Raw genomic sequence first — 26,171 nt, 5'->3', positions numbered from 1 at the left:
CACGTTGCCTTTAAGTCCCTGGCTCAAGCACGCTGTTGTTGGTGGTGCAAATTTGAGTCCTTGGGAAAGGTTGATTACTTCCATGTCTCACACCACAAAGTTGTAAAACGTGAGTACGCAACCAGTAACAGCGTTGTGACAGTGCCTTACAGGCTTAGGACCCTCAGTTAAGCAATTTGACCACATTCAGTGGATATTCTGATGCACAAAAGCTCATGTTTATTTTTATGTTTTAAAAATGTTTTTAAAGTGATATATTTACTACAATGATGATTTTGAGTGTTGTATCTGTCAGACGTTGGTATTTGAATTATGGTGGTATTTTCATCATGTGGTATTGTCGTCATTTATGAATTTGTGATAGTGTGCATGATTCCTCTCTGTTTTGGGTGGGGTTGACATTTGAGATGTCCAATGACTTCTGAAGGGGGCAAAGTGGCTGAGTGGTTAAGGCACTGTGATCTGAAAGGTCCTGGGTTCGAGCCCCGCTTCAGGCACTTTCGTTTTTTTCCTTGGGCAAAGTTATTAACCCCCAAATTTGCTCACTTGGACAACACGGGTGATTCCTATTAACATCAAGACATCCTCTTTGATGGATTATCTATATTCCTTCATGGAATGCCTAGGTGATGATATCTTGTGATGCCGTGGCAGAAGGCCGTAATTTTTAAATTTTTTTTCATTGACTTAGATCTGTCTGCACAGGAAATTGACTTCTGGCAACAGATACAATGTTATATGATTTTCATATGTGCAACTATGTGGTCTTGTGGTATGACACTCGCATTTGGGTTAGAAGGCATACGGTTTGAGCCCTGCTCTGAGTGGTGTATAGTCGAGTCCTTGGAAAAGGCTCTTTACTTACATTCTCTCACCAGAATCAGGTGTAAAATGAGTACCTGTTCGTTAACAGCATTGTCTCTGAAGAAAAAAAAAGTAATATCGCCAAACAGGTGTCATGTCGAGGGGCCTACATGTAAAGTACTGCTGTTGGCTGGGGATCCCTTGTGAAGTGCTTTGACTACGTTTAGAGGATATCACATTATATAAATGCTATAAGTGTTTTTTTTTGGGTTTTTTTTTTATACGTCTCCCAACTACTCTTATTATTATTATTAACTCTCTGGAGTTCACCCTCATTGAAAATCGAACAAATTTGTTCAATTTTTCATGCATATGATCGAATATGGATGTAATGGAGACAAGTGATAAATGGAACTACAAGAATCATATTGGGTTTTTGGGGGTTTTTTTTTTTTAAACAGAGACACATGTGTGTTTATTTACATATTGTTGTTGTTTATTTATCTATGTTCCATGACCATCTTCTCCCATCACCCTCCTATTTGTGACCCATCGTCTCAAAACGGTATTATGACGGGATGAACACGATGTTATAAAGCCAAATTAAATTTAAACTGGTCAAAAATTGGAATGATCGTTAATTGGCCCAATAAAATAGGATATTAATTCTCCTTAATAAAACATAAAAAGCGCGACGCAAGTCTGCTATTTCTGGCTATAAATTCAATTTTCAGCTTCTTAATCATCCCGACATAAAACTGTTTTGGGGACAGGCCACATTTATGATCCAGTTGTAGTCGTAATTGTAGTATTCGGTGTGAGGATATTTTCTTTTTTTTTTGTCTTTTTTTTTTTTTTGTATTCTGGATTTCTGATGACGGTATGTGAACATGGGAATTCAATAAGCTAATTAGGACACAAAAATGACTGGTGATGGTCATGATGATGATGATGATGACGGTGATGACAATGATAGTGATGATGAGATGACAGCAATGAGGAGTACGACAACACCAATGACTTTGATATTAATGATAACTTGGATGAAAATGACCTCGCTGTCAATAACACGTTGCACCTTCTAATCTGCCACTATTATCGTCATTCATGTTTGATGATATGCACAAAAAAATTTACCAACTAAAATAACAAGCTCTCACTATGTATTTTTAAAAACTTTCAGAATTTCTTTTGTTTATTTTTTTTACCCTCTTCCTTACCTTATCCGTTTCTTATCCTTAAAAAAAAAATAGTTATCTGCTTTAGAGACATTCGGTTTTTATATACATATTGTCATGGTCTATTTCTCCTGAACCTTAAACATTTCTCCCCCATTTTGACAGTAAATCTACCACTGGAGACACTTTATGGTTATTTACACATTGTTTATTTCTTCTGAACCCGTGACTTATTTCCACCTAATCTTTTAGACTTTTTTAATGGTTTATTTCCTTTTAACCTCACATATCTTTTTCTACAGACACTTTTTATCTATTTTTACCGTCTCTTTACCTGACATATCTTGTTCTTCAGACACTTTCTATCTATTTTTACCGTCTATTTTTCTGACATATCTTTTTCAACAGACACTTTTTATCTATTTTTACCGTCTATTTTCCTGACATATTTTTTTCTTCAGACACTTTTTATCTATTTTTACCGTCTATTTTCCTGACATATCTTGTTCTTCAGATACTTTTTATCTATTTTTACCGTCTATTTTCCTGACATATTTTTTTCTTCAGACACTTTTTCTCTCTTTTTACTGTCTATTTACCTGACATATCTTTCTCTTCAGACACTTTTTATCTATTTTTACCGTCTATTTTCCTGACATATTTTTTTCTTCAGACACTTTTTCTCTCTTTTTACTGTCTATTTTTCCTTCAACCTGACATATTTCCATCTATCCTTTTCTACAATCATCTACCTTTTATTGATAGATCACTTTGTATGTTTCATATCAAAGTAATGTATAGGATCCATTCTTAAATTAACCATTTAACCATGTCATGTTATGTAATTGTGGAGGTAAAGAAAAAGGGAGTAAATCTGACTCGTGTATGAACAACACAAAACAAACGACGTTTCAGCCTTTGGCCTTTTTCAAGTAAACACAAAACAATTCAATATAAATATATATGTATTTTGTGTTTACTTGAAAAAGGCCAAAGGCTGAAACGTCGTTTGTTTTGCGTTGTTCATTCATGAGTCAGATTTACTCCCTTTCTCTTTATCTCCACTTTATTGACTCATTAAGGCACCTCTATTCATGTTATGTTATATCTCCTGTGATCCTATCATTTTCCCACCTGTCCTTTTGTGTTCTAGTTGTGATCAGAGTTGTAGCACAAGGATCTGGGTATTAGTTTTCTCGTACTATGGATTATATATTCTGATGACTTTGTCTTTAGTTTCCACTTCTAACAAGCTAGAGGTAGATAGAAAAGAAAGAGAGGAGAGAGAGGCAAAAGAGAAGCTGAGAAGAAAAAAAAGAATGATAGATTGATCTAGAAAGAGGAGAGAGTGAGCGAGATATAGAGAGAGGAGAGATTGAGCGAGATAGAGAGAGAGAGAGAGAGAGAGAGAGAGAGAGAGAGAGAGAGAGAGAGAGAGAGAGAGAGAGAGAGAGATAGATAGATAGAGAGAGAGAGAGAGAGTCGGCACACATACCTATATACAGTTTTCATTCCATTCAATAACAGACGTTCAGTTCACTCATTAACTAACCCTATAACAGCGACACTGCATTTCCATATTTTCCCCACTACATATGGTGCTCTAACTACTCCAGATTTAATCTCAATTTTCAGTATAATAAATGCGTACCTAAGAAATGGTTACATTAATGTGACTTGTCATCCATAAGGCTAGAGTCATATTTCTGTGCGGTCTTGTGATATGACGCTTTTTTACGGATGATGATGATGATGATGAGGGTGGTGATGACAGTGACAGCAAAACGACTCACTGGGCCTCTTTTACATAAACATTGAAATAATAGTAAACACTTTCAGTTGAAATTACCTATTATTATTAATTAGATGTTTGAAAATCACCAACCAGGTCATTATTTTTTGTTGTACCTCATCATCTGCTTGTCACGACTTCTGTGGAATTAATGATTATCTGTTGTTGTTTTTTATTTTATTATTTTTTAATGTTCTATTAATGTATAAGGTTACGGTCAACCTTTTTATTTCTTAATTGATAGATGTATTGGATCTTGATGTCCAGAAGCTGAATTAGCAGCAAAAGAAAGTAATAATAGTTAATTTTAAATTTTGTAATTTTCAGAAATTTGGTTACGTAAAAAATGATTAAACTACATAAAATTGCATGTATCTGTGTAGCTAAGTTGATGGGGCATTTACCTGACTCACAAGTGGACTTGGTTAGATGTTGTGATTGTGTAGCTGTATTTAACAAGAGGAGTATTGCAGAAAGTGCTCTGTTATAATAGATAATGTCCTGATCAGAGAGTTGTAAGTTTATAATTCTTACTGTCCACTTCATAAACTCAATCTATTGGCAAATTGGTGATTATGAAGGACTACAATCTACTTCTATGGAATGACAATTTTTCACAAAAGGAAAGGTGGAGTTTGAAATGTAAGAAAGTGTAACGTTGTCTTATTTCATTTATTTTTACTTTGAAGTTTAGAATTTTTCTCAATTGTAGTTTGATTTGATTTTCTGTATGGATGACATGCATATAGATAAAATGCTCTAAATATCCACCAGACTATTTAACGTGCCAACACACAAAAAACTGTGTGTAACCTTGAACGTTTATTGTCTGATTGATATAATTTAGTGAGAATCAATCACCAAAATGGCTGTCTGAAAACAATAACAAAGAACAGAGATTGCCAATTTCATTCCTTCTATTGTATATCCCTGTCACCAGCTAAATTCACTAATATGCACCATTTTGTTGTTTTTTTTATTTCACAGTCCCATCCACTGGTGGCCCAGGTGGTGGTGGTGGTGGTGGTGGGATGTCTAACAATGGACGGTGTAGTCCAGTCAGCCATATGATCTCCTCCTCATCTTCATCCTCATCAGCCGCCACCAACAGCAATAGTAACAGCAACGACATGATGGCCATCAACAGTCATCAGAAAACTGCTTTGGGGTCAGGGGTCGTTGGTTCCAAGGCTGCTGCTGCTGCTGCTGTTGTTAGCAACAGCAGTAGCAGTACCATGCTGCCTCCTCTCCCACCTAGGAGTAAAAAACCTCCTCCCCCTCCCCCTCCTATAACACTGCCCCAAGCAACACATGGACACCACCGTAACAAGTAAGTACCGGCGACCACTGGAAAGTGTAACTAGAAATACAACCCAATTCAGCATGGTTGCTTTGTTTTAATTCAGAAAAGTGAGTGGAGCAGGCACTTATGTTGGAAACGACAAGAGATGAAGCGAGTAGGTAAGTGCGGCTATGTGGTCTTGTGGTATGACACTCGCTTTTGGATCAGAAGGTCCTGAGTTCAAGCCTCGCTTGGCACATAGTTGAGTCCTTGGCAAAGACTCTTTACTCACATTCTCTCACCATACTCAGGTGTAAAATGAGTACCTGACTGTTAATAACGCTGTCTCTGTTGGAAAAAAATTCGTAACATCGCCTATCAGGCGTCATGTTTCGTTCTAAGTGTTACGTGTTGCTGTTGGTCAGGGAGCCTTTTGAAGGCATTTTGAGCACGTTTAGTGGATATTGCGCTGTATAAACTCAATCTTTTGTAAAAGTTCTTTTATTTTATTCTCTCTTCCGTTGATCTCTAATTTTTTTCAAGTAAGACTCGCAGAGCCAAAGGTATAAGCAGTTTCCAAGGTTTCATTTGTAAGGAGTCCCTTGGTGATTTTCTTTACTTTTCTATCTTTCAAAAAAAAATTATAATTGGCGCTTCTTATGTTGATGAAATAGGGATACTTTAATTTTTATTACTTACTTACTTACTTACTTATCCGAACCAGCGACCACCTGAGCTCTAGCCCTTCAGTCTTGTGCAATGACGTAGAAGTTAGACGCCTAGTTGTATTTTTAATTTAAAAATTCTTTATTAATATTGAATTTGAGACATAAATTATGTTTATCTTTATTTGATTGTTTGTTGAGTGCTCCCTTATACTGAGAGGAGTGATATAGCTTAGTTAAACACTGTCAGTGTTTATATAAGGTATGTAACTTTAGGCTACCCACCTATTGCCTGCCAATTTCTTTTTTTTCAAACTTTCTAATAATGGTCTGTTAGTATTTTGGTATTGCAGAATTATTGATTTTGTGTCACATACGAATTCGACGTTTGACATAGTTTGTATATTTAGTTCAACTGCTGTTATTCTCATTACAATTTAAACTTTTACTTCGATCACTGTGTTTTTTTAGGGTTTTTTTTTTTGGTATCGATCACTGTATTTATTGCCCTGGTTTGGTATTTAGTTTATTTTCAAAGTTGCTCATACTCAAACATTTCACAGCTTTATTTGATAGGTACATAAATAATCCATTAACAAAGTAGTAGTAGTAGTAGTAAGCTTTGCAGTCTGAATGACGCTTGCTGAGAATTGTCTGATTCAGTCATGGTCGATAAGTATAACTGCTCTCTCCATCCATGTTGTTAATTGTTTCCATTGGTTACATTAACAAATGTACGAAATCAATAAGAATGATAAGATATTTTCCAGGGGAGAAAATTGGAGGGGGAAAAAAAAACAAAAAAAAACAAACCAAAATAAATTGCTTGAAGTCGGACTCAAACTCTAAGTCTCCCAGGTTAGAGTTTAATGGCTTGGTTTACTTTGTCTAAACGAATAACAAGTTGCTGTCAGGGGAATCTTCAAAGGTTGAAATTACAGACTAACAAAGAAGAAGTAGAAGAAGGTTAAAGTATGATGTGGGTTTGTTTTTTTTAATGTTATTATTGGTTGGAGAAGAGTTTTGAGCTTGGAATGTTGCTATTTTATTCTTTTTTTTTTTTTTTTCTTCAAATTTTATATTCATTTTCTTCAACGCTTTCTCATGGGCGTTGGTACCGTTCTAATTTCAATATGTACATGAAATTATTTTTTTTAACAATATATTTTCAGGTCGGAGTCTGACATGAGCCATCTGTCTCACAAGAGAACAATCTCAGAGCCTCCACCTCGCCCCTTACAGCCCCCTGATGTCAGGAACTCGATGGGCAAATTAAACCCTGGTTTGTGTCGTGTTTATCTTTGTCTTAATCATAATTCTTTTCCTCTTGGAAAGAGAAACATTGCATTTTTTTTGAAGATTCTATTTTAAAAAAGTGATTTATATTTTTTAATATCTTGGATGCGATAGAAAAATATTTTAAAAACCAAAATCTTGAAAAGTTTAGAAGCCTGTAGCAGCCCGACTAAAAATAATGCAAATCTGAAATTTTATCACAGTCAACCTTGTTTAGTAAAATTTATGTACACAAATTTTCATGACACAAATGTTAAAAAATGTAAATTATATGCTTGTTTTCATGAACGCACCACATATTCAATCAACATACAGGGCTTACACTTTTTGAAAATTACGTCAGTTATCGGGTATTTTGTTTAAACTAGTTGAATAAACATTTCAGTGGTTTTATTTGTCTTCGACTTGAAAATTTAAAATGAGGTATATTTTGCCCCAGTGTCAAAATATTGTGATAAATAATCACTGTGGAACTGACCTATTTGTCTGTTTGGTGTGAACTAAAGGTAGTTATGGAACTAAGGAATGTTTACCATGCATTTTCGTTTAAAAAAAAATAATTGAGCTTTTATATAACACAATATCCACTAAACATGCTCAAAGCGCTTTACAACAGCAACACTAAACATGTAGGACAGGACATGACGCCTGTTAGGCAATATTACATTTTTTTCAGACGGAGATAATGCTGTTAACGGCCAGTTACTCATTTTACACCTGAGTACGGTGAGAGAATGTGAGTAAAGAGTCTTTTCCAAGGACTCACTCAACTCTATGTTGAACAAGGCTCGAACCCGGGACCTTTTCGATCTGAAAGCGAGTGTCATACCACTAGACCACATAGCCGCTCATTCTCCAGTAGTCAGATGCATGAAAATGAAGGACAAACTCTGGCTGCTGGCATTGTGTGTTTTGATAAATCACTTCATACACATCAACTCTCTTGACTCACTTGTGAATGAGTACCTTGTTATATATATATATATATATATATATATATATATATATATATATATATATATATATATATATATATATATGTGTGTGTTGATGAACATTATTAGAGTGCTTGTATGTGATCTGTGACATGCCTTTAACCGTAGCCATCGTTAAGTCATAGCCTGACACTGAAACCCAAAAAGACTGACATTTTGACGTCTTTATATTATTTGGTTTTTGCACCGTCTAGTGAGTTGTCGCTAGAATCGCTCATGGAAACACGTGGTCTCATTGGTTGAACTATTGAATACAACTCACGATTTGTTTTCTTTTGTGGCCAAAGACTGACATTTTGACGTCTTTTTTCGGTCAGTGTCAGGCTATAACTTTACGAAGGCTACGCTTTAAACCCCCCCCCCCCCTCTCCTCCCAATCACCCTTTCCACATTAAACTTAACCTTTATTCTCAATCCTCAACCTTAAACCTCACCAGGTCTCAAGTCTGCTGCCAGCAGTAGTCTAGATAAAGGGTAAGTAGTTTATTGTTTACTTGAAGTACCTCTAATTTGGGAACATCAAGAAACTTTTTATTCTCCTCCTCCTCCTCCTCCTTTCTTCTCCTCCTCCTCCTCTTTCTCCTCCTCCTCCTCTTCTCCCTCTTCCTCCTCCTCCTTCTCCTTTGTTCTCCTCCTCCTCCTCTTCCTCTTCCTCCTCCTCCTTCTCCTTTGTTCTCCTCCTCCTCTTCCTCCTCTTTCTCCTCCTCCTTTCTTCTTCTCCTCCTCCTCCTCCCTCATCTTCTTTTTCTTCTTCAAATACAGTGGAACCCACATAAAGTCAACTCTCTGGGTGGGGATCATGGCCTCCCATAGTGGGCAGGGAGGCACTTACTGTGTCTTCTATCCCCTTATGTCTGTTTTCCAATTTGCTCTCTGTCTTTGTCTTGGAATGAGATTACTTGGTTTTGCCCTGGCCTTAGCCGTGGATGTTGGCTGGGAGGGAAACAGTCAAATGCATAATTATTATCTTGGGAAATGATATTTTTTTCCTTGTAAATCATCTCTCTTATATGTACTGTTATATTTATTATTTTGAATGTATAATGTAAACATTTGAGTGTATTCCTCTTAGTAGGATCTTGTGCTTGTGTCTGAGTGAGACATTTAGGTGACTCAAACTAAGTGCATTGATGGTATGCTCTTGGAATCTACATCTGTTCCCTATTTGAACCACTCCCCTTCGTCTTACTTTTTCCTCAAGTCCTTTTAATATCTAGAATCTTTTCACTATCCAATTATTTTCCTTTTTACTGGCGCTGATTTGACCTAAATGTGTTGAAAGTGCCGTAAAACCCTTAAACAAACAAAGTCAACTCTCTTCAAGTCAACCTCTGCTGAAAGTCAACACCTCTGGTTGGTCCCACATTATCTGTTCTTTACCTAAGTGTGTTCCATGGATAATGGATAATGTCCACTTGCATAACTGATTCGACCCTGAGTGGCCACAGCCGGTTCTTCACCCAATCCTGAGTCATTTTTTAATGCTAGCTTAATATTGAGTGAATTTAGAAAATAAATTATTAAAAAAGAATTATTGGACTGATTTAGACTTTTTTTTTTTTTAATTTAGATTTTTTTTTTCAAATTGCATTGGAATCAATTGATAATAATAATAATAACGTATTAGATTGACAGTTGCAATAACAATATTTTTTTTATACTACTTGTGGGATTTGAAGAAAGATTTGAAAATGACTGGGAAAAAAAATCACAAGACCACGCATTTGATCCCTGCACTCCCAAATCAAATATAACAAAATGATAGTTATATTAGATATTAGCATCATATTGATAAAGTTTAAAGCATTAGTTAAAAGCATTTTTATAAAAATAGTGAATAGTAATCTTTTTTTACACCCAAAAGATCAAAGCAATGTTACAAAACCATAAACACTGTTTTCCACAGTGCGCTCATATAATGTGTAAGTTTGTTTGTTTATTCTTCTTCAGGGATGTGCCAGTCCATATCAAGAGACTTTCTCAAGCACATGGTGAGTTTGGATCTTTTTTGAACTGATATTAATGTTATAGGACAAGGAAATATTCTAATTTTTTAAATGATTATAGAATAAAACTTTTGAAAAATGAGCACGGACATAATTTTCTATCTTACAGTACAAAACAAATCAAATATAATCATGCAATAAGATAGGCACCCTCCAAATTATTGGGGGGGGGGGGGGGGGGGAAGGGATAACAATTCATGATCATTAAAATTCAAGGCCTACATGAGATTTGTCTATATAAGATATGATTCTTGAATTGAGACAGTACTTGGGGTGGTGATGATAATGTTGATCGTAAGTCCATTAAAAAAAAAATCTATTTATATCCAGTTCATGTTTTATACCCTTATTTATATAAGCTTTTTTAGCATCAGCCATTTGTTTTCTTAAATGCTAAATAATCATTTGTTTTGATAAAACGAAGTTTTGAAATGTCATCTCTCGTTATTATTGAAGGTTTACATAACATCACATTCATTTTCAAATTTATTTGCCCTCATTTGTGTTGAAAATTACTATATTGGACTTTAAAAATGTTTTTTATGCATTTGCCATCGCAGAATTTGTATTAGGACCTGAACAGCAATTCTCCCAACCACAACAGCATCATTTACATCAACAACACCACCAGCAGCAACAACAACAACAACAGATTCATCATCATCTTAAACAACAGCAACAACAGCAGCAGCAGCAGCAGCAATCAAAACAACCAGGTAGTTGCTTACCATTGCTTGTATCTCTGTGATGAAGTCGGCTCCTTTGTAATGTGGGATGGTGATTCATTATGTAAATAATCCTAACTTCCCATAGAGGGCAGGGAGGTACTTACTGTGTCTTCTATCCCCTTGTATCTGTTTTCCAATTGCTTTCTGTCTTTGTCTTAGAATGAGATTACTTGGTTTTGTCCTGGCCCTGGCTGGAGCCCTGACTGAGAGGGAAACAGTCAAATGCATAGTTTTTGTTTTGGGAGATGATATTTTTTTCCTTGTAAATCATCTCTCTGTTATGTATTATTATATTTGTTATTTTGAATGTATAGTGTAAGCATTTGAGTGTATTTCTCTTTGTGTTGGATTTTGTGCTTGTGTCCGGATGAGACTTATAGGTGATCTCAAACTAAGTACATTGGTGGTGTGCTCTTGGAATTTACATCTGATCCCTATTTGTTCCGAGTTCCCCTATGTGATACTTTTTCTTGGGTGCTTTAAATGTAATCCTAGAACTTTTTACTATCCCATTTTATTCCTTTTTACTGGCGCTGATATGACATAAATGTGTTGCAAGTGCCGTAAAACCCTTTTAAAAGGTCACAATGATCAAAAGGAACGTGCAGCCCGAGTAGAGTAAGAAAACTGTGAATGACATAATCTGAACTGGGTAAAATTCATATATCAAACCAACTATAAATTTTGATGCTTCTTCTTCAGACCCAAAGACTACAACAGATACATCTTCATCAACAACATCATCATCATCATATCCAGTAGGTGGCATCCCTCAAGGCAAGGCCAAGGTAAGAGAGAATTCAAGCAAATTAGGCATTTATTGCGGCTATGTGGTCTAGTGGTATGACGCTTTCGGATAGGAGGTCCTGGGTTCGAGCCTTGCTCAGCGCATAGTTGAGTCCTTGGAAAAGGCTTTTTACTCGTATTCTCTCACCGTACTCAGGTGTAATATGAGTACCTGGCTGTTAACAGCGTTGTCTCTGTCCGAAAAAAAATGTAATAATGCCTAAAAGGCATCATGTCCCATCCTACATGAAAAGTGTTGCTGTTGGCCAGGGACCCCTTGTAAAGCGCTTTGAGCTCGTTTAGTGGATATTGCGCTATATAAAAGCTTAATTGTTTGTTGTTTATTGTTTTGTCAATAATGATAATGACAGCCAATGCACTAGTTGTAACCAGTTAATTCACACTTATCTGTATCTAACATAAAGTAAAGTTATGAAATATCCCTTGATTTATACTGCATTGTTTTGTCTAAAAACAGTGAGCAAGTGCTGAAAAAGTTGCATATATGTGTCAGTGCATTAAATAATCAGTCGGAAGGTGAAAATTTTGGATTTGAATTTTTTTGTTTTTGTTTTTGCATTTTCTGAAAGAATACGCTCACCAGAGCATTTTAATCTTTATTTGAAGTAAATCGGGTGATTTTTCATGAAGTTATACACAATTATGGGAAAGGTATCCAGCAACTTATCTCAAATTTCATACTTTTTCAACTTGACTAGCTATAAAAAATGTTTAGAAGTGAAATTAAGCTTTGATATTTCCCGAATATGTACAAAAAGGGTTGATTTAATCATTTAAGCATAAAAAATTGACCTTCTAACTAAACTTGGCAATATCTCAGTTCAAACCTTTTCACCATCCGACTAATTATGTCATTCACTTTAACATATTATTCAGTTAAATTCCTTAGAGCATGTAATTTAAAATGGACACAAAAATGTGGTCAAGAACCTATGTTGTCAAAGTGGAAGATCTTTAAGCTTTTGCTTATTACCTAAGCACTTAACCATCACCTTACCAACTACAGGTAAAATTGTCTCATTTGTTACAATACAATGAACATTTTTCTTATTAAGATTTATTATGTCCATCACAAAATTGGAAGAAAAATCTTTGATCTTACCATAAGAATTTAATGCTGTTTTGTGAAGCCCGTCTTGCTGAACAAAGTACATATAGTATATAGGACCTACTTATTGCTTTTGAGTTTGAGTTTTAAAAATCATTTATTGTGATGGGTAAGTATGACAGCACAGAAGAAAAAAATATCTGAAAATAGAAGGTAAGGAAAGAATTAAAGATAAGTTTTTATTCTATTGCAAGATGATAAGTTTGACTTTGTCATATATTTTCGACATTTCTTAATCACAGCCTAGGCAAAGATTTAGGGCAGCCTTCAATTGTGATGCCGACAATGACGATGAATTGACTTTCAAGGAAGGAGAGATTATTGTGCTAATTTATGAAGAAGAAGAGGAGTGGTGGGTAAGTGCAGTTTCTTTGTTATAATTTTGAATTGACAAGAGAGCTTTTGTTTTCTCGATAAATCTATATTATTGATTGATAAGAGACTACCTGAAGCATGAGGTTGTAAAAAAAAAAAAATGCATGAGGGTGAAGGTAACAAAAAATTGGAAAGATTTAGATTTGTAATTAATAATACACATTATATAATTTCAAAGTCTTACAATTTTCTTTTTATATCTCTTGCCACAGTAGTTCCTTTGATAGTTCAACTTCTTGGAAATCAGAATGGTTAAGGTTTAAGTCTAGGAATCTTTTTAAAATTTCCACCCCCACCCCTTAAAAGGAATTGAAAGGAATGTTTGAGTTTTCAAAAATTAATGGATACCTGTTAGTCTTTAATATCACCCGTATATTGTTTATTTTGAAACAAATAAAAACCAAAGAATGCATTGAAATATATTAACTGTAAGAAACCGAATACATTTTTGTTCTCTTTTTCCTTTATCACAGGAGGGAGAAATAGAAGGACAGACACATAGACGAGGCCTCTTTCCTCTCAGTTTTGTCACCCCTATCAACGAATGATGAAGGGCCTCTGAATCAGCAATAGTTTTCAAGATGAAAGAAGGACACCAAACTTTGAGGCAGTTCTGAATTTATGGGAACCTTACAAGGATTATTGCTCCTTTTATTATTTTTCATAGATGCTCAAAGAAATAAATCTCTAGAATTACTCCCAAATATTACTTTTATATACAAGATCTGCACATAAACATCTGAAGCAATCCATTAAGAAAATTATGATTTAAATCAGGATTTTACTAAAATGAGAAACAGCAGCTTCAATAAAGGATGAGAGTCATGAAGAGTTTTTTTTTCCAAAATGAGGCATACATGACACTACTCTAGTACTGATAATAATTGAAAATGTGTGAAAGTTTTTGTACCAATGAGAGGATCAGCATCCCAACCGATAGAGGAACTAACTCACACACAGATAGACTAGTTTAAAATCCAGGTAATGGACAGCAATTTGTAGATTTAGACTGGCAATGAATGATCACAGAATAATAAGACTGATCCTACTCTCACTCAAAACTATTGAAAACTATTGATCAGAATGGATTTATGTAGGTTGTGACGATGAAGGATAATAAAAAAATAAGACTGATCCTACTCTCACTCAAAACCATCGATCAGAATGGAGTTGTGTACATTATAGCAATCAAGAGTCACAAAATAATAACGCTTATCCAACTCTCAAAACTATTGGTCACAATAATATCATTTAGAATTTTGTTAACCCTGTACAGGTGGTGTTCGATTTGACTCTATCCTGATGATGTTATACAATTTTCAACAAGAGAGCAGTAACTGTGATATGACATATCTGGCTTCAACAAGCTTTTTTTTCTCAAACTCCCTGTGCACCTAGTAGTCTTGGAGTTGCTGGTTCTGTAAGAACTAATTAAAAATATTTTGCAATGGACTAATCAATCTCCAATTCAAAAGATGGAAAGCAATTCTCCTACATCATTAAAAACTATATTAATTCTGGCTCCATTGGACTTATGGTTTTTTAATTACTACTTCTTAAAAAATACGTTTGAAATTTGACATTCCTTCTTTTTAACTAACAATTTAAATTTTGTAGTTTAAAATGTATAATGTGTATCGGCTCACAGATGTGGATCTATTCATGAGTGTTTATTTTATTCAATGGATATCTCAAATTGGAATCAAGCTTTTCATGTGTAGTTTATTTCCTTCTTTTATTGAAGCTGCTGTTATATATTCATTTTTTTGCTCAATTCTTCCAGAAATATACCCAATCTCTTGCGTTCTATTATCTCCAATCGTAATTTCCGAGAACACATAACACACCATTGGTAATGAAAACCAAGGTAATTATAATACATAACAATTGGTGTAAACTTAAAAGCTAGGTTTTGTGGGGGTTTTTTTTTCTCAAACCAACTCAGTTTTGTATTTATAATCTTCATTTTTGTTCTTCTCTTTATTTAAAGACATTCCCAATAATGTTAAGTTGGCTTTCTCCTACCTTTGTTTCTATAATATGTTGTTACTTTCCATATATTGGGGTCCTTGCAAAGTTTGCCGTTTTCTTATTGGGTGAAAACATTTAGAACGGAAGAGGTTCAATTGGATATTTGACATGCAAATCATATTATTAATGCTGAATTTTGGAAACAGTCATTTGAAAGAAGGCCTTGGGTTCAAATCCATCTTTTGTGATAGCAATCGGTGAAACAGCAGCTTCTTTTCAAACCCAAGTAAAGAATTGTGACTGTTCCAGCCGGTTAAAACTTAAAATCCTCCCCCAATCAAAACCAAACATTTAATTAGATATCAGTACAGTGCTATTCCGATATGTAATGTAAATATTGCTGCTCGAAGCTCGAAGGAATAGATAACAATGTGAAATTGAATGTAAGCTTCAATTTAATATACGAAAACAGATAAAATGGACATTTCTGGTTTCCGAATGAATGAAACACCATACGAATGAGATATGTGGTAGTGGCGTTGTTAACAATTTTATCTGTTTTCGTACATTAAATGTGACTCACTGTCTCTAAACGGTATTATGTTGGGATGACTCGGGTTCAAAAAATTGAATTTATTGACAAAAACATGAAACTTTAGGTTTGTTATGTAAGAGAATGAAGACAATTTCTCACAATACAAAAGCTCAAAAATTGGTATTAACTATCAATTTAATTCTAAAGTCACTTTTCGGGGTCCAATTCATCCCGACATAATACAGTTTCGAGACGAAGGGTCACAAATTGAAGCTTACATTCAATTTCACACTGTTTTTTTATTCCAATATGTATGAAACCTAGCGGCATTGGAACACAATTAATGCCTTGTGTCATTAAATGTTATATGACACTCCATTGCCCTTCTAATTTTGGTGATATTTCAGTGTGAACGTGATGTTAGAAATTGAATTTAGAGCCTTTATTACAAGCACAAACTTTAAACTTTATACTTATGATAGCAAAGGTAAATTGGTCCGAACAGTCGAGGAAGCTATGAATAAAGGTAATTTTATTTTATTTTATTTTCATTTATTTAAGTGACTTTTGAATTGAGTTAAGTCGTGGACCTCATCAAACCCTTTTAGATGTTAATGTCGTTTCCTTCTGAGTTGACCTCATTTACAGTGTTCAATACATTGGACACAACTAAGGGACACTATCTGTGACAATTGCATTCTTCTTATAATTGATAATGGTACCGTAACAAATAAACATGGAAAACATGCATGAAGAATGTAGCTTCATAACATATATTTTAAAAAAACTTAAAGCCAAAAATTGCTGTGACCAATTTTCCTGCACCGTCACTCATATTCATATTTCAGCATCTGATTCATCCTGAAATATTAGCAACTAATGATGGAGGGTCACATGTATATATATATATATATATATATATATATATATATATATATATATATATATATATATATATATATATATATATATATATATATATATATATATACATACATGTAAATTGATATTGATATCATGTCTTTCTGTTTGCATCTGGTCTTGCATGTACCTGTTTACAAATCGGGTAACTGTTACCCCACTGTTTTTTAAATGAGAAATCTTCAACTAGTAAAGTAAAGTTGGACCAGGCTATGATATTCATTGAAGATTTCAGAACAATTGGAATCATATCAAAACAGCACTCTTTTAAAGTGAAAATCATTATAAAGTATAAAAGAATGGCTTTTTTTATTTTTTGACACGATTGACATGAGATAAAATTACACGATTTTGAAATACTTTGGATAATGGGATTTTGTTCTTAAGTCTATACTTTTTAAGGCAGAATATATATTTTTTTAAAATATGTGATTAGAGTCAATTAAAAAGAAAAGAAAGAGGGAGACAGGGGGAAATTGGGGAAGGGGGGTGGGGGGGGGGGGGGCGTGCAGGACACCCTTATACCAAAGTATTACTCGTCAATACTGATATTGACAGAACAGTGAATGTCTCAGTTGTCAGAATTGTAAACAAGCACACGTTTATCTCGTAAGCTTTAATATCATTTGACACCTTCCATTGATTACTATGATTGTCATGTAGAGACACGGAGTGCATGGCTGGTTGCATTCATTAGAATACACAAATTGTTATTTTTTAATAATATCATTGTTGATTTACTACATTGGATTTTTTTTTTTTTTGGATTTATTTTTTCTCTTCTTTTTCTTTCCTTTTTGTTTATCTTCTTTTTCTTTCCTTTTTTTTCTTCTTTTTCTTTCCTTTTTTTCTTCTATTTCTTTCCTTTTTTTTTTCTTCTATTTCTTTCCTTTTTTTTTTTCCTCATTGTTTTTTTTTTTAGTTGTCTACTTTTAATTTGCTTTCTTTATTTTATATAATAAATTAATGGCAATCAATTGAAAAATAAGAGAGAGAGGAGAGAGAGAGAGAGAGAGAGAGAGAGAGAGAGAGAGAGAGAGAGAGAGAGAGAGAGAGAGAGAGAGAGAGAGAGAGAGAGAGAGAGAGAGAGAGAGAGAGAGAGAGAGAGAGAGGTGGATGAGATGGACTACTGCCTGCACGACAATACTCTGCCTGTTTTTAGTATTACTCTTATTATAAACAGCATTTATTTCCTTTCTTTTTGTCATAATCATCATTATCATCATCATCATCATCATCATCATCATCATCATCATCATCACCATAAGCATCAACATCACTATTGTCAACACTGTCATTCGTATGATCAGTAATCTTTTTGTTATCGTTCCAATTTTGTTCTAATTAAAAACCAATTTGTTCCTGTTTACATCACAATTTATTGTGATAATATATCAAACTTGTTTCAACAATCCCAAAGGATTCATTGTATTTTCCATTCATTAAATAATATTGATGATAATAATAATTTGTTGCACTAAAACACCACCATGTTATTCCTGACACACATTTTGATTAGACCAAAACTGGCACCAAAATGTTGTATTTATAAACATTACATCATAGAATGAATCTTGTTATTGCATGCACTGAACTGGTTGTAATAAAAAAACTCCTATAAGTAGAAGTGAAAATTTATAACTAAAATCTGATCAAGTCTAGTTGTCTTATCAGAAGAAAGGTCTCTTTTGATGTGATTGGTGCATAAAAGAGAAATTCCACAAAACAAATTTATTCTTGCACCAAGGTTTAGTTCTATTTATTATCGTTTTAGTTCAGATGGCGGATTGCTATTTCTTAGTATTAATTTCACTTTTCATTATTTACTAAAATATCTGTCAAAGCCAGACACAAATTCTGACATTTGATCTAATCGACACTTCTTTTATCAAAGTTTCACAAGCATTTTCCAATCAATTTTGATTTTTTTTTTTTTTTTTATGTCTCTGCATGAACTGGAACTATTGCATGATAGCTTAGTTATAGTTTTAATCCAAATGAAATATTTTTAGTCATTTCATGAAAAGGTTTAGGATATCATAAACTTTTCCTTTTCCTTGATCTCTCGAAATGTGGAAAATGGACAGAACTTTCTTTTTTTTTTTTTTTTTTTGCGAATGCTTTTTACTCATCTCATTATATCTCCTGTCTACTTTTATAAAACTCTACAGTCGATTACACAATGTAGATCACTTGATTATTTTTACTACCAGTCCATTTGGAAAGAACTTGTGTATCTCTTTTTTATATATATATATAAAGAGTATATAATCTATATCGTTTATAATCTCAAAAACAAATCATCAAAAGGTTGTATACAGGGATGGAACAAATTTTAGTTTTCTCATTTTATTTTTCTTTTAAGATGTCTTATCTTGTTGTTATAATTCTATAGCAATTCATTCACCTGCATGTTTATCAAACATAGGAGTAACATTTTTTTTTAATATCTTTTTTCTCGTTTTCAAGTCTAGTTCCATCCCTGCGCATACAATTTTCTTAGTTGATTTTCATCAAATTGATGTCACTCATGAAAATATTTCAAACAACCATTGGGTCACTTGTTTGTGTTTCTGTATTCATGGAAAGATAATCAAATTTTGAGGGGTTTTAGGAAATGATTGTGTATAGCATAATAGAAGAAATGTGTTTTGGTATAAAGGTATATTATATATGTATGTACAAAATATTGTTGTGGGTTTTACCATGATACTGATAGGAATCCAAATCGTCTGTGCCATAATGTTGTCCCTTACATGCTGGAATTTGTTGGGTTTTTTTTTTTCTTTTAATTAAGGTGGGTTGTTTTTTTTTTGTTTGTTGATATTACTGTTAATGTTAAGCCTTTACACGCAGGGTTTGACTGTACTCTAACCTTTAATCAAATGACCATGTGGTCTTGTGGTATGACACTCGCTTTCGGATCGGAAGGTCCTGGGTTGGAGTTTCGCTCAGCGCATAGTTGAGTCTTTGGAAACTGGGTGGGGTTCCTGACCTCCCATAGTGGGCGGGGGGTACAAACTGTGTCTTCTATCCCCTTATATCTGTTTTCCAACATGCTTTCTGTCTTTGTCTTGGAATGAGATTACTTGCTTTTGTCCTGGCCCTGGGAAACAGTCAAATGCAGTTATCGTTTTGGAAGATGATTTTTTCCTTGTAAATCATCTCTTTGTTATGTATTATTACATGTTATTTTGAATGTATAATGTAAGCATTTGAGTGTATTCCTCTTTGTTGGATCTTGTGCTTGTGACATAGGTGATCTCAAACTAAGTACAACGTTGGTACGCTCTTGGAATCTACTTCTGTTCCCTATTTGTTCCCAGTTCCCTTTGTCTTACTTTTTCTTGGGTGCTTTGATTGTAATTCTATAACTTTTTACTATCCCATTTTCTTCCTTTTTACTGGTGCTGATATGACCTTAATGTGTTGCAATCGCCGTAAAACCGTTAAAAACAACAAAAAAGGGCAACGTTCACTCATTCATTCAGACCTATAATTAAATTTTGCATCTACTTCCATATTAATCTCTCTTTACCCGCCATTTTCAGGAATTTCTCCAAAACGCCACCCTCAAACCAACACAAAAATAGATTTGTTTTTCACTCAAAGACAAAAGCACTAAGTTCATGCTTTATATAACTTTTTTTTTCAGCAAAAAGAGCTCTACAACACAGTGTTTTCAGCAAAATGAGTTCTACAACACAGTGTTGAATTTTTATAATTATAATAAATATTTTTGTTAACAGTTTATGATGTATAAATTTTTTTTTATAAAAATGAGAGAATGAGAAAGATATTGGCTGTATCGTAACGAATGTAGTGATTTTCCTATGGTTGGTAAGGGGAGGACTAATGGACACAAAATGACCTAAAGGTGTAGCAGATGTCGTATAAATCTGAAAAACAACTGATAAATATTGGGAGAAATTACAGGCTCACGGTTAATTTCATGTAGGGTTAAATCAATGTATCGTAGATGTTCCACACTCATCAATAATACAATCATAATTTGACATGATTTGTACTATGAAGTAGGAGTGGTGTAGGAAATAAGAATATAATTTTTAAAATATGTATTGACACTCATTTTTATAGATGAAAATTAAGCTCCTTCTGTTATAAAAATGATTGTAGGCTCCGATTTGTGAAACAAATAAACAAACTAAAAAAAGAAATAATATAATTTGAGTTTCATCAGTGATGTTGATGTTCTGTGGCTGACATCAGAAATTAGATTTTACAGGAAAATAGCAAATTATCTACTGAAAATCACCAACTCTGAGGACTGTCGCAACTGACTTATCAAATCTCAATAATAGATGTCTGATGAAGATATGTCTATATCTGCCAGTGGATAAAAAGGTTTGGGAGCAGGCACTGGTGTAAGATTGAGATTTTAGAGTAGACTTACTGTAGATTTACTTACAAACCAGAATATCAATCATTTTTGTCATGAAACTTTTACCCTAGATATTGAATGGCCAAGATGACCCACAACTTGTCAAAAACTTGACTTAATACAAGCAGATGCATGAAGACATATCGTCCCTACAAAATAGGACTATCAAGGAAGGGCTAATATTTGGGGGATGATGTTTTCTTTTGGAGATTTAGATAAAGGGAGTAAATCTGACTCATGAATTAACAACAATTTGTGTTGTCAGATTTACTCCCTTTATCTTAATCTCCATTTTATTGACTCATTTAGGCACCTCTATTTATTTGTTTTCTTTTGTACTTTAAAAAAATCTTCTTTGCCTGACTCTGTATCACATAAAACTTTTCAAAGATTGATCCAAGAATTGTTATTTATGTCATGGTCTCAAGTGAGTAAAGAGCTACTCGACTATGCATAAAGATCTATGTAGAATGAGGCCCCAGAATTTACTAGTTACTATAAATGAAAAACAATTAACGATTTGTTTACAATGAAATAAAAATAATGATGAAATTTAATTAAAAGAGATAAACAGTGATCGTGGCAGTTACAAATAGAGATATGAATATTTTACGTAACTTATGATAATATGTCAGGTTCATAAGTTTACGTTTCCAGGCAGTTGATGGGCTTGGATGATCTATTCCTCTGATAACAGGATTGGACTCGTAAAATTCCGCTTCCAGGCAATTGGAAAGAGGTTATAGTGTAGTACAGCGGGCTTGGGTTTGATCCTTGAAGATTATACAATCAAAGTTAAAAGCTCCGGCGTCTTAATGGTGTAGATATAATATCTACAAAGTCCCAAAAGATAAAAATCTTCCAGTATATATATAGGAATAGAGCGACTGGCCGTCCGGCATAGATTGTGGAGAGAAAGTGAGTGTAGAGTGTTAGACCTATCAGCTTTTATAATAAGTGGCTACGTGACAGAATGTAGAACGAAAAGTATTCACTAATTAGAAATTAATTCGAGGGAAGGCTATAAAAGGAAAGACGATCTAATATTAGAAGGTAACGTTTATCTAAGCCTACCGAAATATAACTGGAGTGAGATGAATTCAGTTCTTAATAAAATAAAATTTAATAAGATAATTGTGAACAATCTTTACTGTGACAATTTACACTTTTTCAAAGTTTGATCCAAGAATTGTTATATAATACACCTTATAAAATGTTGATCCAAGAATTGATTTATTATTATATCAGTTAATGGGCATGTTTATGTTAAAAGGTAACCCACTGTTATTATAGGTAAAAGATAATAGTTTATGATTGTTTTTAGTTTGTTATTCAAATGGATGTCTTTGATTGTATAAGAATTACTGAATATATTCACTTAATTGCCATTTATTGTAGATTTTTTTGTCATTATTATTGGTAGCCTTAGTCTTCAAGACAAATGATATGCCCTATAATGTAGATGATGTCTCATATTATTAATATACATGAATGTAAGTGTTTGGTGTTTGTTCCTTTAACAGATCTTGAAATGGGTATGTTTGTGTTTGTTTGTAAATATAGCTACAGGTGCATATGTTTTTCTTCAATATATTTTATATATATATATATATATAATATATATATATATATATATATATATATATATAATATATTATATATATATCTATATATAACAATAATGACTGTTGACAGTGTTCATGTATTTTTTATTTTTTAAATTATTATTCTGATAAACATACTGATTTTCTGATCAACTTTATATATTATTAATATTCCTGACGATCATCACATATTTGATTTTTAATTTTCTCACGACTTTATTCGTTAATGAAATAATAATCTTCAGTTGATCTTTACAGCCAGTTTAACACAAGAACAGTTCAAAATAAAGCATATGCTACTTGACAAACAAGCCTACAAAGGAAAACCACAACTACAATCCCCAAAATCCTTGAACAAATGTGAACACAACATAGGTGACCAAGCCCTCTTCAAGTCAGTCTCAGGCTAGCATACAAAGTGGATCGAATGGATAGGGTTGTGTCTGGTTATCAAATATATAATAAACCTGGACACGACACAAAAAATATTATGATGACAATGCCATCAAAACGTAAGAAGAAAAACGATCAATCCAGTGCTGTAAGCAACAAAACTGGTTCTGAAATTGGAATGGCCTCAGTTTGAAATACACTCAGTCTGGTTCAAACCTCCATCAGCTATGTATTTTTACTTCAGTGCACCCCACCTAATAATTGAACTGAATCCCAGTATATTGCTGACACCAAGAGGCATCAGCCATAATTGTCTGGAATACGGAATACTTGCCAAACAGATGACATGATGGGCCCTCCAGATTTTTAACATCATTCACATATTGTTTTTCGAACACGTGATTTAAAATTTGCAGTGCAGTTTAATTCTATGTGTCATTGGGTCAAAACATTGTGATGAATGCTCTCAAAACTGGAGGGCCACAGGATAGGCATGTACTAGATGTGGGGATGGCCACAGGATAGGCAGGTGGGGATGGCCACAGGATAGGCAGGTGGGGATGGCCACAGGATAGGCATGTACTCGATGTGGGGATGGCCACAGGATAGGCATGTGGGGATGGCCACAGGATAGGCATGTGGGGATGGCCACAGGATAGGCATGTGGGGATGGCCACAGGATAGGCAGGTGGGGATGGCCACAGGATAGGCATGTGGGGATGGCCACAGGATAGGCATGTAGGGTGTCCAGGGAAGTCGGAAAGTTGGAAATTGGTCGGAAATTTCATACTTGGTCGGAAATGTTGGAAAAAATGAGATTGAGGGTGAAATTTCCTGTAAAATGAGAAAAACGAGGAATTTCTTGCTTAAAATGAGATATCAAATGTATGAAGGACAACTGCTGTGCACAAAGTTTTATTTTACTACTACAACTGCCACCACATCATCATCCCTATCACCACCACCACATCATCATCCCCATCACCACCACTACCTGGGTGGGGATCCTGACCTCCCATAGTGGGCAGGGGGGTACATACTGTGTCTTCTATCCCCTTATATCTGTTTTCCAACATGCTTTCTATCTTTGTCTTGGATTGAGAATACTTGGTTTTGGCCGGAGTCCTAGCTGGGAGGGAAACAGTCAAATGCATAATTTTTGTTTTGGGAGATGATATTTTTTTCCTTGTAAATCATCTCTCTGTTATCTTTGTTATTTTTAATGTATAATGCAAGCATTTGAGTGTATTCTTCTTTGTTGGATTTTGTGCTTGTGTCCGGAGAGACTTATAAGTGATCTCAAACTAAGTGCATTGGTGGTATACTCTTGGAATCTACATCTGATCCCTATTTGTTCCCAGTTTCCCTATGTCTTACTTTCTCTTGGCTGCTTTAATTGTAATTCTAGAACTTTTTACTATCCCATTTTCTTCCTTTTTACTGGCGCTGATATGACCTTAATGTGTTGCAAGCGCCGTAAAACCCTTAAAAACAAAACAAACCACCACTACCACATCCCATACCATCACTACAACTACCACGTCTACCACGTCATCATACCCACCACCACAACTACTCCAACCACCACCACATCACCATGCCTACCACCACTGCTAGAACAACCACCACATCACTATCCCTAACACTACCACTATTACTACAACCACTATACCATCATCCTTCCTACCACCACCACCACTTCACTACTACTACTACAACTACCATCACATCATCATCCCTACCAACAATTCATAAGAGTATTTTTAAAAAGTGAAAATGGGGGTGGGTGGTGGCTCTTGACATTGTATAATCACATGGTACCATTCTCTAAGTAGATATTTTATATTTTGCTGTCAGTTTTTAAACTTTTGAAATTTCTCCGAATGTTGTCAAGAAATCTATAGATTATAGTCGCATGGATGAGTCATGATCTGTGCGCTGAGAAATTTCCTCCTTTTTGTGACCAGTCATTTTCACCTCTGCTCTTACTTTGAAATATGGATTGTATTGAGGTGGTAAAACCTATTTTAAGTAGGATTGTCTTTTTAAGCGTATAGAACACTGTGGGTATGGCAAGAATTGATAAAACACTTGGTAGGAAATTTTACTTCTAGGTAGGAAATTTTAAGTTTGGATTTCCCTGGACACCCTGGCATGTACTCGATGTGGGGATGGCCACAGGATAGGCATGTGGGGATGGCCACAGGATAGGCATGTGGGGATGGCCACAGGATAGGCATGTTCTAGATGTGGGGATGGCCACAGGATAGGCATGTACTAGATGTGGGGATGGCCACAGGATAGGCATGTACTAGATGTGGGGATGGCCACAGGATAGGCATGTACTAGATGTGGGGATGGCCACAGGATAGGCATGTACTAGATGTGGGGATGGCCACAGCCCATAAACAATCAATCACAAATTTATTTCAATTTATACTGGTATGAAGAGAAAGAAAACATGCCAACTTGAAAGCGAGCGAAAGGGTCAGTCTGAAACAAAATATGACAAACAATTGGATTAAATTAACATCAAAGGTTGAATTGTCAGCTTGATTAGCTAAACAGATATCTTCACTCTACTTCTTCTTTTCTTCAAGTACCAAGTCTGTGCCAGACATCGGTGATCATGGTACGCCATTCATCTCTCTGATCAGATAACCTCAGAAAACTAATATTACTCTTCTCTTTCTTTGTCACCCAGCTGTTCAAACTATTCAAATATGTTTTTTCTTGGTCTACCTTCATTATGTAACAAAATATAACATGGACATAAACGTCATGCCAAACCCGGTAATCAACAATTACTGCAGCCACATTCAATTTTTATAAATAAGGTAAAATTTACTTTTCAACAATTGGAATAAAATGGTACAGATATAACAGCGTCAAACTAATACTACTGATTTTTTTTTTTAAACTGCCATCTACTGATTTCTGATGTTGGTGTATGGGTGATATTTTACGGCAATAGCAGATCAAAACCGGTATTAGAAATCATTGAGATTAAAATTTTAGCTCATGAAGATAGCATTTATTTTGATTTTTATTCTGGTGATATAGGTTTTGTTGTTGTTGTTGTTATTATTATTATCATTATTTATTACTATTATTATTATCATTATTATTATTATTATTATCATTATTATTATTATTATTATTTATTATTATTATTATTATTTATTATTATTATTATTATTATTATTATTGTTATTATTATTATCATCATCATTTTCATTTTACAAGTGTCTCTGCATAATAGGAAAGATAAATAAATTACAATAATCTGTGACATGTTTTTTTTCTGTT

General features: G+C 34.2%; 1 protein-coding gene across 1 annotated transcript in view; it reads left to right on the top strand.

Moving 5' to 3' along the window:
• Window positions 1-13,740, top strand: part of LOC144957319 (arf-GAP with SH3 domain, ANK repeat and PH domain-containing protein 1-like) — a 50,410-nt gene extending 36,670 nt beyond the window's left edge. The window contains exons 24-31 of the mRNA XM_078888458.1: window positions 4,762-5,104; window positions 6,894-7,003; window positions 8,450-8,486; window positions 9,963-10,003; window positions 10,579-10,734; window positions 11,449-11,534; window positions 12,904-13,017; window positions 13,510-13,740. Coding sequence (XP_078744584.1) covers window positions 4,762-5,104; window positions 6,894-7,003; window positions 8,450-8,486; window positions 9,963-10,003; window positions 10,579-10,734; window positions 11,449-11,534; window positions 12,904-13,017; window positions 13,510-13,584 — 962 coding nt within the window. The 3' untranslated portion in view covers window positions 13,585-13,740. The remainder of the gene's footprint in view (window positions 1-4,761; window positions 5,105-6,893; window positions 7,004-8,449; window positions 8,487-9,962; window positions 10,004-10,578; window positions 10,735-11,448; window positions 11,535-12,903; window positions 13,018-13,509) is intronic.
• The last annotated feature ends 12,431 nt before the right edge of the window (window positions 13,741-26,171 follow it).

The sequence above is a fragment of the Berghia stephanieae genome, chromosome 11 (genome assembly GCF_034508935.2).
Source record: "Berghia stephanieae isolate SIO BIC M18660-M18661 chromosome 11, UCSD_Bste_1.3, whole genome shotgun sequence".
In the NCBI taxonomy this organism is placed as follows: Eukaryota; Metazoa; Mollusca; class Gastropoda; order Nudibranchia; family Aeolidiidae; genus Berghia; species Berghia stephanieae.
The sequence above is the reverse complement of the archived record's forward strand: the minus strand, read 5'-3'. Positions and strand labels throughout refer to the sequence as shown.